The 15034-nt window shown below is 42.1% G+C and overlaps 1 protein-coding gene and 1 non-coding gene across 2 annotated transcripts in view; one reads left to right on the top strand and one right to left on the bottom strand.

Moving 5' to 3' along the window:
* Positions 1-623: 623 nt before the first annotated feature.
* Positions 624-695, bottom strand: trnaw-cca. The gene has a single exon. It is a non-coding gene; the product is annotated as a tRNA-Trp (tRNA).
* Positions 696-7735: 7040 nt separating this feature from the next.
* The window catches only part of myo15aa (myosin XVAa), a 50150-nt gene continuing 42851 nt past the window's right edge, over positions 7736-15034 (top strand). The window contains exons 1-7 of the mRNA XM_042012419.1: positions 7736-8474; positions 9009-9356; positions 11820-13273; positions 13644-13726; positions 14032-14095; positions 14255-14364; positions 14520-14594. Of these exons, the coding sequence (XP_041868353.1) occupies positions 7736-8474; positions 9009-9356; positions 11820-13273; positions 13644-13726; positions 14032-14095; positions 14255-14364; positions 14520-14594 (2873 nt within the window). The remainder of the gene's footprint in view (positions 8475-9008; positions 9357-11819; positions 13274-13643; positions 13727-14031; positions 14096-14254; positions 14365-14519; positions 14595-15034) is intronic.

Genomic DNA, 15034 nt, shown 5'->3' with positions numbered 1-15034 from the left:
TGGCTTCTGGAAAAGCCCACTGTTTACTTTATACTTACCTACAGTACCTACACTACCACCTGCGTGGTATTCCACAAAAATGGAGAAAGCTGGGCTTATCTTGATAAGTCTGGCTCACTTCAGAGAGACTACTGCATGTCTTATCTGCTGACTTTTCTTTGCACTTTATTGTACAATAAGCAGGAATAATTCTTTCGTACATACATTAAAGACATTACACAGAATGTGGAGAGTGATGATGTATAACAAATATTTCTGTAACGTTCATATTGGTGATATACTGAGGAACAGAAATGGGCAATTTTTTTTTTACTTTTATACAAGAATGAACGGTGGGCGAGCAACATTCTACCAGGTGGAACTTTCTCTTGGGAGTCTATGTTAGATCTTTGAGACACAGCTAAGCTAAGCTTGAACGTTAGCCTGCACCGGAGCAGGCTGCTTCTGGTGCATAAGTTACCATGATTACTCAGAAGGCATTCAAATGGAACAGAACTCTGGCTTAAATGGACCAGACTTACCAAGGTAAGCTAGGCTTCCCCTTAACCCAGCTTCAAGGAATACCTGCAGTACACAAACAGGGCTTTCCCAGTGAAGCCATGAGGTGTGTAATGTAATACAAATGACCTTGACGTGATTTGAACACGCAGCCTTCTGATCTGGAGTCAGACGCGCTACCATTGCGCCACAAGGTCCTGCTGATGTGGTGATATACCATCTGTTTCGCTCTCATGCTTTTCACTTATCTACACCAACTAAGATGACTGATCTCAGATCATCTCATTACACCAAAAAAAAAAAAAAAGATTTCCACATTTCATTGTGTCCAGTATTTGGCTGAAACCAGGTGTTAGACAACTAGTCATTGTTCTGAAGTATAGACTAAATGGTACAAAATTGTACCATTTACTGGGAACTTAACCTGAGGAGACTAGAAAGCCTCTGTACTCAATGTCTACATACTCTTGAGCTGCTTTTCCTGTGTGTAATATAAATGACCTAGATGTAACTTAAACACACAACCTTCTGATCTATCAGATGCGCTACCGATACCAATAAAAACGGGGGTCACTGGTGGTCTTGACCATTGCATATCCACAACCAGTTGTTTTGTTTTGCCATGCTTATAATGTAACCTCTCCTCCATATCAGGGGCACCATTGGGTTCAGTATGTGGCCCAAACCAAAAACCTCCAGGTGGTAGACAACTAAGCCTTGTTCTGAAGTATAGACTAAATGGTACAAGGATGGTGGGCTTTCCAAGACAACAAATGAAGAAGTCACTGGGAACTTAACCTGAGGTGAATAGAAAGTCCCTGTACTCACATTCTATGTACTCACTGTTTTTGCTGTGTGTAATCTAACATAAATATCCTTGACGTGATTTGAACACACAACCTTCTGACCTGGTTTGAGCCATAAAAATAAATACAAAAGCAGGACTGAGCCAGTCTTTTGAACAGCTCTTTGATAGGAACGGCTCCTCAAAATCCGACACCCCTCAAAGAGCCATAGATGCCATCTTTAGTTCTTTCATTACTAAATGCGAACATTTTAAGAATCATGACATGTTAAAAAGGACTGTCCATTATAGGAAGACTTAGATACTAAATAAGTGCCACTCAAAGTACATTACACTACCTGTCACATTCAGCCATTCATACACACACCCCGATAGGCACATCCGGAGGCAACATGGGGTTAAGTGTCTTGCCCAAGGACACTTCTTTCAGATGTAAGTCGCTTTGTAGTCAGGGAAAGCCTGGAACTGAGGAAGACAACTGCTCTTCCTCATGAGCTACAGCCCCCAATTCCACTTCTCATAAGCAACACAATTGTTCAGAAATTGGTCACAGGTTGAGTTTATTTTGCAGGTTAGAGTCATGGTTGTAATTTGCATTAGCAAAGAAACATATTTTCTATGTCTGTGCAGGTCTTTAATTATCACCCATATTTGTGTAATTTGTATATTTGTACTGACATTTGTATTGTAGATGTTTCTGACCACAATAATTGTATGCCAGATATTCTTACATCCCTAATTTAGGGAGGTTTTCCCCCAGTATTTTACAAGTTAATCATTTTTTAGTGTTAAAGGTGGATTTTGTCATTTTGGTCTTTAAATATTGCCACCACAAGGGGGCGGAATTTTACCAGACAATGTGTATCATCCCATTCCTGTTACAAGTTAATTAATCAGCTGGAATTTACTACACTTTTTCACTACAAAATAAGATGAATCCACAGCATTAACATTATAAGACCCTGTGATGTCTGGTTTTCTACCAGTTTGCTTTTACCTGAATGCTAAAAAATATTTTAAAGATATTGAACTCACAATAAGATAAAACTACACATTTTATTTCCAGATCTTTCAAAGCAGTAAAATCAATCAATAATTGGTGTTTGATCTTTGAAGACAAGTTTTCAAGGTGTAGGCAGCTGTTGGCATTTCTCCATTATCAAGTCACAGGATAATCTGACAGCTTAGGTTAAGACCTGAATGGGATTAAAGGTTTACAGGAAACCTGAGCACAGTCTTCTCATCCTCCTGTCTCACATTCTGTCTTAAAGATGCTCTCTCTCTGCTGCACCTTTCCTTCTTTCATTTCCCTCCTTGCGTTTTACGTGCATTTCTCACAAACAAAATGTTTCACAAAGTAATGCTCACATTATTATAGCTTTGACTTTGACTTTTACTACACTTTTTTAATGAAACCCCTCTGCCAGATTCCTTAACATGTTCGTATCATTTATCTTAGACTAAGTTCACACTGCAGGTCTTAATGGTCAATCTTTTTTTTATTTTTGCTGAGACCTAACCTTTTTTACGTTGTTGTTCATATTACAAAGGTATGCCACCACCATAGACTCCTTTATGAACAGTCTGTAGCACAAAAAAGATGCAGCACGGTTTTGTTATGGATGGTACATGTAAGCATGACTATGCATCAGTTTTGAAGCTATTTGACAATGTTGTCCAGTCAAAGCCACCAAATGTTTGATATAATATTGCTTAGTCCTATTTACATTCGATCTTGCCACATTCCACCTCCTGGGGTGTAGAATTGTAACGGCTGTCTAATTTCACCTTAAAGTCAAATGAAATGCAGCATGATGGTTCAGACTGAGACTTGGAAAAAGATCAGATATGAATCAGATTTAGTTTAGATGCATATCAATTAGTAATGAGCTGCTTTTGCTCCTGACCAATCAATAAATTGGATTTCTTTCTTGTTTTTGGCCATAAATGTCCTGAATATTTATGGAGTTCTTGGGGTTGGGAGGACAAATCTGAAGGGGCTTTTGCATGGATGGTTTTAGGAAGATCAGCAGTAGAATTAAATCCCTTCTTTGTTGAAACTTGTTCTGAAACAACATTCTGAATGAATGAAAAAAAAATTCCCCTGAGGGAAATAATAATGTTAGGAACACAGTCTGTAATATCTTGCTAATTCTTTTAGAATATCAAAATTCAAATGTAATGTAAACTATCAAAGGTTATTGAAGAAAATCTGACAAAAACATTACTATAATTTTATTCTTGCATTTTAATGAACTGGACAGAGTGACGCCGATATCCTAAAGTGGGCCTGGTTGCAATAACTTCTAATAATGGCAGCCACCACTCTTCGAAGTGGCTGCAACCACTCCGAGAATGGTGGTCACTGTCAGAACAGTTGCATGCCGGCTGCTACCGCAAAGTTTTGAGAATCATAGATGCACTGTGCTGCGTCTTTCAGAATGGTTAATAAAACATGCTAACATGTTTAAAATGTTAGCAGCCACTATGTTGGCCGATTCAGGTTGCAGCCACTAACTGACTAGTTGCAGCCACAGTTACACCACCACTCTGACCGTGGCCACACTGGTCAGTGACTGCGAGTATTTTTCATTTCATAACATACAGGCTGGACAGCTTGCTAATTTGTGACATTCCCTTCTTTTCTAGTTAATGCATCGAATGAAGTAATTATGTAAGAATTATTAGACAAAGGTCAGATATTTTAGGTATTATATATTACTCAAATGCACTAACAGTAGCTGCAATAAAAATCAGACTCTCTCTTATTTGTCATTCATTATGGCCTAAATGTTAAAAAAAAACTCCTGTTTCATGTGATTAATTTCAAAATGATGGTACATAATTTGTTAGTTTCATTACAGTTATCAGTTACAGTTATAGAATCCAAACATGATGACTTCCCTCTAAGACAATATGCTTCTGATATCAGCTCAACCTGCTGTCTTCTAAAGGAAATAAGAAGCTGCTGCTGCTCCTCACCTCATTTTCTCACACTGTTTTGTCTTCCTTATCTTTTCGGGTATCCAGACTTTACTTTCTTAGGAAAATACATCATTTTTCTCCTCTGGCTGTCTGGTTGCAGTTTATATGAACATAACTGGTACAATGCAGGTGTGGATTAAACCATTTTGCACAATTTGTGAGGGGAGATAGGACCTTCAAAAAAAAACTTCATTATTATTGTCGATGCAGAATTCAGTCTCTCATCTTCTTCATTCAGCCATACTGACGTCTATTATGACATTAATTTAGAAATTTAAAAAATGGAAAAAAAAAATCGTTCCACCCTGCAGTGGGCCCTGGGTAAACAGTATCCTGCATATAGCTCTGGTCATTTCATGTCACTAAAACAACTGGTGTAATCCATAACAAGTGTTGAATGTGTGACAACGCTTACTGGGACACCAGTTGAAACAGAGCCCTTGTTAATGAGATTTTTTTCACCTTCTATCTTTGTGACATCCTCTATACTAGTTTATTAATGTTGATATTGTAGCTGTCAATGTTTTTCCTTTCTCACATCCCCTAATAATTCATCACTTGGGTTCAATAATCACATGCAGTTTTCATTATGAGACACCCACGTATGTGTATGTTGTCTAGATGTGTTTCCACAGTCACTAAATGAGCTTGTTGGCTATGCTTTGCTCCGGTGATTTCCTTTATTAGCCTTGTGTAGCCAAATGCACCTGCTGAAAGCAGCTTGCAAGTGATTGACAGGACGATTGACAGAGGAAAAGACTCTTGACTGCATCTCCCACTCACTTGCTTCTCCAATGTCCTTTTATATCTCCCCATCATCCCTCTAACTTTCTTCATCTTCAAGTTTTCCTTTTATTACCAACTTTTTTGCATATTTCTACTTCGGAATTGTCTTCTTGCTGTACAGTTATCTGTCCTGTATTCATTACCACTAATTTTAGTGAACAGACTACACCCGACAGCACATGTCAAACTGATCTTTTTAATGTTCCTTACATGCTTGGTAAGCAGCAATGTTCATTGAGTGTGTGCAAGACTATGTGATTAGAGGAAAGGAACTTCTGAACTTTCCTCTGTACTTGCTCTGTGCATATCCGCTTATCTGCATCTGCAGTTAGATGATACCATCTGCTACTGTTGTAAGTGCAACCTGTAGAATGTTTAGAGTTTTGTTATGGTCACTGCACCTAGGGAAATATGATACAGATTTCAGCTCAGTTCTTATCTAAGGTCAAGTCTATTAGTCCTCTCAGCTTCACTTAGCAGAAAGAAAACTGTAACTCACAGAGGTCATCAAGATTTCTCTTTTGTTTTTTTCCTTTCTGTAACTTAACAGGGAAAAAACAATTATAATGGAAATAAAGAACTGCAACACTAGATTAAATAATTTTATAGTCCTTTGCCGATGTCCGCTATTTGCTATATGATCTCTGGCTGATAACTCATTACATAAGTCAGTATTTTAATACTGTTTATTGGTTGGAGAGCAGGCCAGGGTGGGGTTGACCCTTTGTGATATATTTAGAGGAGCCTGCGATGAATGTTTTATCCATGCTGCGTAGGAACAACACAGGGTATTCATTAAACATTCATATCTGCCACTGATATGACCTCCTGGAATATCAGCCCATCATCAATGAATTAACATCAACCTATCATCAATGAACTGACTTCAGGCCAACCTCAATGAATTCTCAGTAGCTATTTATACATCATCACCACACTTCATACTTGTAGCTCTATGTTGAATGCTCTATATCTGCAGTTGTTTTGTTTATGTATTTTTTTTTTTACTTATTTTTTTGCTTAGTCATTATTACTATTTACTATGTTTAAGATGTCTGAATAAAGTGTTTTTCATCATCATCATCATCATCAGTTGTTAAATCGCAGCTATTAACAATAGTTTGGAGATCACTGATGCCCAAATAAGGCCATTAAACAGATTAAAGGATTAGAATTTTGAGGATTTTGGCATTATCAATGAGAACAGCCAATTGGAGCTGCCCTTCTGTATTAGAGGCCATAAAGGGAACTTCACATTTAGATGGTCACTTAATTGTACGCTTTATATAAATTAATGACTCACAACAAATATAATCCATGCTTTTTAAAACCTATATAAGGCTATAATTTGAATTCTAAAATTCTGCCTTTCTGCACAAGACTTGTGGCCTTTGTGTGTACTGTAGAAGTATGCTTTAACTGTTGGATGTATGGACATAATAACATGCATCTCTATCAGCTGTAGCCCATGCTGCTACTGATGTGCGTGTTTTGGCTCGGTGTGGCTTTGCCTCTCAGACACAGTTTAGCAACAGCTCAGCCTGCATGCATTATTTATACACAAGTGAACCAGCAGATAGTGTTACCCCAAGGTAGTACAGCTGATATATTAAGGTGCTCTGTGAAGCTATAATAGGGAATACTTTCTCTGATTTCCACATACACATGTAGACATACAGTATATGTATAGTGATGGGCGCAGATGCATTGAGAGTATGATTAGGTGTCAAACTGAGGTGAATATCATCATGAATGCTTCAGTAACCAGAGAGAGACGCAGAAGGTTGCAGGAGGTCACAAAGGCAAGCTGACGTGGATGTGGGAGGATACAAACACAAATTTAACACATGTGCACACTTGCGTTCATACAAAGAGGACACTGAGACTCACACTGACGCACATTGACTCTCCTTGTTGGGGGGAACGTGCTGCCAAAGTTGGTGCAGTGGCCAACATGAGGATTCACTGCCGGACTCACAGGACGAACTAACAATGGGGGACACACAAAGGACTACAACAACTCTGTCATTGGGAGAGCAGGGTCCTTTCTTTGTCTTGTGACCCAGGGAGTTACTTACAAACCTATGAAAAGCAACAAGATCGGGAACTAACGTTGGAGTCTACTTTTTCTAAAAGTGTCAGTGAAACGGCACCAGAAGCAACACGTGGGTAAAACTGACAGACACTGTAAGCAAAAAAAAAAGTCTTTTTCATAGTTCACATTTAAAATTCGACAAGTGTCTACTGTTTTAAATTTTACCACCACTGGAAAGGCTTCTTTCTCCTTATACACACAGACAACAGCTCTTTCTGAGGACTAAAGATGTCTTGTAATGTGAGCAAGCAATGATGGCTGAGATTCCGACTCCATTACTCAGTCATGTTTTGAAGGACTGTGGTTTGTGTTTGTCTCAGTGTCCATTATCGAACAACTGACTTTGGACAGAGTGCATTTCAGTGCATGTTCGTGGGGTGTCAGGGACGGATCAGATGGGTGAAAAATGAAAGAAGACATGAGAGCAACAAGGGATGAAGGATGTTGCCGCTGTTAGAATTCTCATTCTCAAGGTTGCAGCAATTTGGCCATAAATACAACCCAGCTATAGCTTATTTCTGGGAATCTGTTTTTACTGATTAGAATGATATAAGTCAGCATACATCATGCCACCCAAGAAAGGTGACTCAAAATCAGCTGCCAAGAAAGGCAAGTCAGAGGAGCCAAAGAAGGGAGGAAAGGATGATAAGAAGGGAGGAAAAGATGATAAGAAAGGAGGAAAGAAGGCAGAGGAGCCACCAACAAAGGGAAAAGGGAAGGATGATGGGAAGAAGGGAAAAGGAAAGAAACCTGTCAGCGAGTCAGAGGAGGGGTCAGAGGAAGAAGAATCATCCGAGATGAAGACTGAAGAAGAAAGTGGTGACAGTGAGGAAGAAGTAGTAACCAAGAAAGCAGGACAGCAGGACAAAGGAAAAGGAAAGGCAGCACTGAAAGGTGCATCCAAAGCCATGGCTATGAAGGGCTTAAAGCCTCCTAAACGCTCATCTCCTGATGATGACGATGAGGAGGAAGAAGAGCAAGGAAAGTCAAATAAGAAAGGCATGGGTGCAGTTAATTTAAAAAAAATGAGTGATGTCCACATTAAAGGAGCTTCCAAGGCAATGATGGGGTTTGCTGCAGAAGGACAGAAGAAGAATTTAGGAGTAGAAAAAGCACAGAAAACAACAGATGCAAAATCTCACCTCAAAGGAGCCTCAAAAGCCCTTTCAGGACTCACAGGAAAGGCCTCTCCTTTTGCCTTTCCTTCTAAACAGCAACAAGAAAAAGCAAAGCCAAAGCGAAACCTCAAAAGCACCTCTCGTCTGTTCCTACGGCTGTCCAAAAAAAAGAAACCCTCTGCTGATGGTAAACCTCTTTTAGGTACCAGCAAACTTTTTTCTGGTTTTGGGGGCAAGTCTGCTGACAAAAAGCCAGGTTTGTCTGGTTTCAGTTTGTTTAATAAAAAAGAAGATGCTGCAAAAGAAAATGAATCATCTAAAAAGACAATAAATCTATCCAAGTTAGGGGGTCAGGGCAAAATGGCAACAGAGGCAAAAGGACTGGGGGGGAAGTTCAAAGGAATGTTTGGAAAAAAGAAAACAGATAAACAGTTTAAGACTAAAGGATTGATGGTTGGTAGGATAGCTGCAGCTACTAACTGGTTGACTGGGAGGTTTCTGTCCTCTAAAAGCCAAGGGCGCCTTGGGGCACAGGCAGGAAGAAAAGGGCGTAAGAACCTATCATTTGCTAACAGGGACACTAGAGGGAGGCACACACATTATTACAATGAGGCCTATGAGTATGATGATGGATATGGATATGAAGATGATTACCAGGAGAGGTGGGAACCTAGAGGCTTTAGACAACCAATGACTTATGACCCATATAACCCTCACGAAGAGGACATGGACTATGATGATGAAGAGTGGGAGGATGAATATGGTTACTATGATGATGAGGGCAACTTCTATTATGATGATGAGCTCTACTATGATGATGATGATGTAGATGAATATGGTTACCCTTATAGCTATTATGACGATGGTTATGAGGATTACTATGGTGAAGAAGGGGTTCAGTATTACTATGGTGAAGATGGAATGCTGTATGCAATAGAACCAGAGTCATTTGATTATTATGGCGATGCCACATATGGTTTCTCTGACCCATCTGAACTGTATGAGGATTATTTTGACCACAATTTAGTTTCTAATTGTACTGTGTCAGATGCGTACGGCATGATGAGTGGTACTTACCCTGTTGTCTCAAACCTATATAATGGCCCAATGCTGCAATATACACAGCCTGCCCCTGTTTATAACCCTTATCAACAACATTTTCCCATGAATGCTGGACTGGATCCAGCTGAAACAGGACAGCTATATGGACAGGAGCAGTTTTCTTTTCCTCAACCTGAACCCTTTTCATCAGAGCAGTTCAGGGTCCCTAGGCCCCAGGTTATGCTGTTTGGGAAAGACAGATTAGAAGTGGAAACCTTGCCGCCACCTCCTCTTAATTCTCGCCCCACTTCCCCAATGGTTCCACCATCCTCCCCCATGCTTGCACTCAACAATCAAGAAATTATATCAAATGTACAATATGAGCAACCCATTCCCACATACTTTCCCACACAGCCTCCTTACCCAACTGTCATGAATGAACAAAATGGCATCAATCTTCCAGGACAAGTCCCCATCACAACAGCTGGAAGCATTCATCCGGAGTACTTTCCTTCCCCTCAGCCAGCTTACCCTCCTCTCACTATTCCTCCTGGTCACTTGTCCCCTTCTACCGTACCACCTCAGTTTTTCTCCCAAGTGTATCAAGCACCCTTCCCACAAGACCAACAGATATTTCAGATGCACCAAATGCCAGCAGTGGCCCCACCAGTGCAGTCGATGATGTATTCCCCGCTTCATTCACCAGTGTCATCACCCAGGCCAGTGCGAAGAACAAGTCCGTTTCCATCTCCGCAGTTGTCACTGAGGCCAGGATCAGCTAGGGTTATGACAACTCATTCGTCTGTCTTCTCACCTCATCCCATGGACTTCCAATCAGATGCCCAGTTAGACCCCTACTTCTCTCCTCGCTTACCTAGTCGAAGGCTCACACACAAGACATCAATGGCAGGTCAAATGCCCATTTCTCCAGTTGATAGGCGGAGGCAGTTCAGCCCCCCTTCTTCTCCACTACAACAAAGGAGAGGGATGTCAATAAGAACTCAGCCATCCCTGGCACGAGGAAGGGAAGGAATTGGGTTACGCAGGGCTCCACCATCTGTCAGACCCCAGTCCCCACTTTCTAGTCCATTAGCTTCACCCCGGGAATCATTTAGGAGGAGACAAAGTCCTCCACCATCCCCAAGATTGTCTTTCAGACAGCAGCCCCCTGCAGATGCAGTCCCTCTGCCACCAACAAGACAACCCTTGTTTAAAGGGAGAAGACAAACATCTGTGATGAGACATTCACCCTCTCCCACACTACCTTCTCCTCACATACGAAGCCCACCTCTACCTGAAAGATCTCAGTCCCCGCCTCATTCCTTTCGCCCCACTTCTCCCCATCGACCAACCTCTCCTTCACCATCACATGTCACGGCTCGCCCCCTTCCCACCCGTTCTTCTACTCGCAGGCTGAGAGGTGGTCCAGGAGGACGAAACCATGTACCCATGGGAGCTGTGAAACCTTCCCCAGCTAACCCCTACTTACAGAGGCGTAGTAGACATGGGCCCCCTGTAACTCAGCAAGTAGCCCCTTTTAGATCATCCATACATAGTGGTTCGGTCTCTCCTTCGGGACAAATAGGGTCTGTAGCTGGAACTCCAATGTTAGCCAGAGCTGGGTCGCGGCCGGCAGGGTTAAGAGAAGCCAAGCGAAAAGGAACTGGCCAAGGAGGCTTCCACAGACCAGTAGGTCGGGGCCAGCCTCTTGTTCGCATGCCCAGAAACCAACCCTCTCTTCAGTCAAGGCAGTCATTCAGAGCACCTTCTATCCCTCCCCAGCCATCTTTGAAACAGAGTGGCCCCCTTTCTCCTCAGCCATCTGTGCGTAGGCTCCAGAGTGGACCTCCATCTCCACAGTCATTACGGCGTGCATCTCCTCTGCCCTCACGTTCTGCATCTCCTATGCACTACATATCTCACCCTCCCTCTCCCTTGCCTCACAGGGCAATGAGTCCTCACAATCTGAGGCAGACATCTTTTGCACCACAAGTACCTCACTCTAGTCTTCCCCCTGGTGTCCTTCCATCATCACAGAGTATCACACAGTATGACTACACACTGATGGATCCAGGCCCATCCCCAATGCTCACAAACGCATTCCCAGGTTCTCATATTGTAGGCTCTCCCTTTCCTTCTTCTCCTCTGCCCTCTTCAATCCCCTATGCATCTCCTTTACAAAGACCCACCACACCCCAAGCACAGCATGGAGGCTTTTCCCCAAACCTGCCACAACACACCCCACCATCCCCTAATTTGGGAAGAACACTCCAGAATCCTTACCTACAAAATACTGGCAACACCATACCTTTACCTGGTGGGCAGAGGGATGTATCAGCTCATTTACAGGAGACCCAAATGGTAAACCCTTATGCTACTTTAGGTCTATCCAATGCTTTGAGTCAGAATTCCCAACTACGCAGCACCTCCTATTCATTTCCTCTGCAACGTAATGCCAACCTCTATACAACTGTCCTGTCTCCTCCACAAGAAACAGCCCCTTCTGCATCATCTGCTCTCTCCTCTCCACACTTGTCTTCTGCCATGCTTACCTCTCAGCTGCGTAATGCCTCCTTTGCATCACCTCTTCAGAGACACCTCTCCCCTACATCTTCTGCCTCACCTGCTCCTCCTCCCACTACACCTCAACAAGGAAGTATCAGAGGTAGCTCTTTATTCTCTGGTGGACTGAGGACTTCTCAGATCCAGGGATCTATGTTCAAGCTTCCAGGTGGTACTTTGACACGGCCCCAGGGCCCTGTGGAACCATCAGCTACAAGAAACGGTGTGGGCAGTGGGAGGCTGTCACCCTCTGCACTTTCTAATGCCCTGCAGAACTCAAGTCTACGTCAGGCCACCTATAGACTTCCTGATGGCTCACTGATTACCAGAAATGAACCTGCTGAACAACCACCACCTGTCTCCTCCTCTATGCTGTCTTCTGCACTGTTGAACCCCAATGTGCGTAAAGCTACATACAAGCTACCAGATGGAACCCTGGTTACAAGAAATGAGCCAGCACCTGAGTCTTCCTCTACTATGCTTTCCTCTGCACTTCTCAATGCAAATGTTCGAAAAGCTTCTTATCGATTACCAGATGGTTCAATTCTAACACGTCCAGGAGAGGAGCCTAAGAGCGCTGAGAGTGCAATAGCATCACCTGGACTATCTGGTGCCCTGATGAACGCTAACCTCCGTCAGTCAAAGTTTCAGCTCCCAGGAGCTTCATCTCTGTTTTCACGAAACCAACCTCAAGCTCCTTCCAGTCCTCTCCTTTCTGGTGCCTTGATAAACACCAACCTCCGCGGTGCTTCTTACAATCTCTCAGCCTCATCATTATTTAGGCAGCCTGGATCTGCTAATACCTCAGAGCAACGCTCACTTGATCTCTCCAATGCTCTCCGCAACCAAAACCTCCGATCTGCCTCCTACCGTTTGCCAGATGGAACTCTCATGACCCGCTCTCAGACCACTACTGCACCCCAGTCACTAGACCTGTCTAATGCTTTGTCAAAAAACCCAAACCTTCGTGGGGCAAAATATCGTCTCCCTGACGGTAATATCATGACGCGACTTGGTGCCCCAAGCACTCCACAATCACGGTCACTTAACCTCTCTGGTGCTTTGCAGGGCTCTCAACTCAAGGGGGCCTCTTTCCGTTTGTCCTCCTCATATGCTGTAGTATCCCCCCAGGTTCAGGGTTCTGGTCCTGAACAGCACTGGGCGCAAGGCTCTGGCACTGAAATGCAGCATGATATGGATGTGTGGGGGGCCGAGAGAGTTCTTCCCCATGGAACAGTACAGAATCTCAATAAATGGTCCATGTATAGAGATGGAGAGCTCCTTGAGCCCCACAGCCTGATGGAACAGGGACATGTGGGGGAGCAACCAGGGGAGTGGAATCTTGACAGAGAGGGTGAACCAAAGGGGCAATGGTTTGACAAGGTAATTGTTCTTAAATTGCATGTTATTAAGTGCATTGAGTATGTGCAATAAATTTGGTTAGGTTAATGTTCATGTTGTGCAGTATCACTGTGATAGTGAGAAACTAGTAATTCATTCAGTTATTAGGGTAAGGTTGATGGATTAAAAAGGAGAAGGATGCTTTAACCACAGGGCCCATTAAGCAAAAGATGCCATATTTTAGGAATCTTGACAATGACCAGTAGAAAAAAAGACTGCTGTGGTAATAAACAATTCAAAGGAGAGAAACAGAATTATAATTTCTTTTTCAGCAAATGTGTACATATATTTTTGCATGTGTCAACAGTGTACTTGCATATTGTTTTCATTTCTGTGTATGCACATGTTTTAGATGTACTCAATCCGAAGCATGGCCACTGTAGCTCACCGGGAGCAAAGAGAGGAAGATGGTGTGGAGGATATGACCCAGCTGGAGTAAGTTAAAAAGAAAACAAAAGAAAAGAAAAGTAAATGCACAACCCAGTTAATTCGCTAAAATAACTAAAATAATAAAGAGATGGAAAAAAGAAAAAAAAAGAACACTGCAGCATAGCTACAGGTGCAGGAGACAATGGTAATTCTGAAAAAAGATTAATGTGGACTGTCTGGTGGTGGGTTGTAAATGAAGAATTATTAGGATAAAGAACATAGTTGTTTTGAATCCACCGCAGCTCCAACATGTCAAAATAGTTTTTGCATTGTAGTTTCTTAAATAACTCAGGTCCATTGATCCCCCCCAGGGAGATGCATGAGGGAGCTGTTCTACTGAACATAAAGAAAAGGTTTGAGAGAGAGATCATTTACGTAAGTATTTAAAAGATTCACTTAAAGGGATGCACAGAAAAAAAACACAATTTTTATTAATTTGTGAGTGATTTTAAAAATCTATCCATCTTTTCTTTATTAATTTTTTGCTTCTGTTTCTTTCCTCTCTTCTGTCCCTCTTCAATGTCTTTTTTTCAGACATACATTGGTAGCATTCTGGTCTCTGTGAATCCTTACAGGATGTACAACATCTATGGAACAGATGTCGTGCTGCTGTACAAGGGTTGTGCTCTGGGAGAGAACCCTCCGTAAGTCATCTCCCCTCTCAAATTACATGACCAGTTAACTGAAAACAGTTTGAAACATGCTTTTAGAATCAAGCTAATTTTTTAAAAAAGCAAAACCAAAAAAAGTTATGTCTCGTTGTTAAGAGGTCTGATTGCTATAACTTTTTGCCTTGCAGGCATTTGTTTGCCATAGCAAATGCTGCTTATTCCAAAATGATGGATGCCAAACACAACCAGGTCATTATAATCAGGTAAAAGGCTTAGTCACTTTCTCTATGAATGAAAATAATTGGGTTGATCATTTAATGGATGCAGTATGCAGATCAGCTGCAGTTGAAGCTATGCTTCTTTTGTCCTTTGATGTTTAAACTTTAATTACAGAATATCCAGGAGGCTTGATGGACAGTCATGTCTCTGTCTTAATTTGGATCAGGGTTTGTAGATACAAGCATACTTGTGGTTACCAGGCCAGGTAACTTTAGACCTTGTCATCTTTCACTTTGCAAGCGCTTCACTCAGATGTGAAAATATGCGCACATAAATTGTGAACCCACAGACTTTTGAGTATGACCATAATCAATCATGAAACACACACACCTTATGCATGTACACACTCTCACACACCTGGAACACTAGCCATACTCGGAAGGAGACACCTGTAAGGAAAGCCCAGCCAGGTCTGGGCCAGGTG

Source organism: Melanotaenia boesemani, chromosome 2, assembly GCF_017639745.1.
Source record: "Melanotaenia boesemani isolate fMelBoe1 chromosome 2, fMelBoe1.pri, whole genome shotgun sequence".
NCBI classification, from domain to species: Eukaryota; Metazoa; Chordata; class Actinopteri; order Atheriniformes; family Melanotaeniidae; genus Melanotaenia; species Melanotaenia boesemani.
Note: the sequence above shows the minus strand (reverse complement) of the source record. Positions and strands in the feature narration are given on the sequence as shown.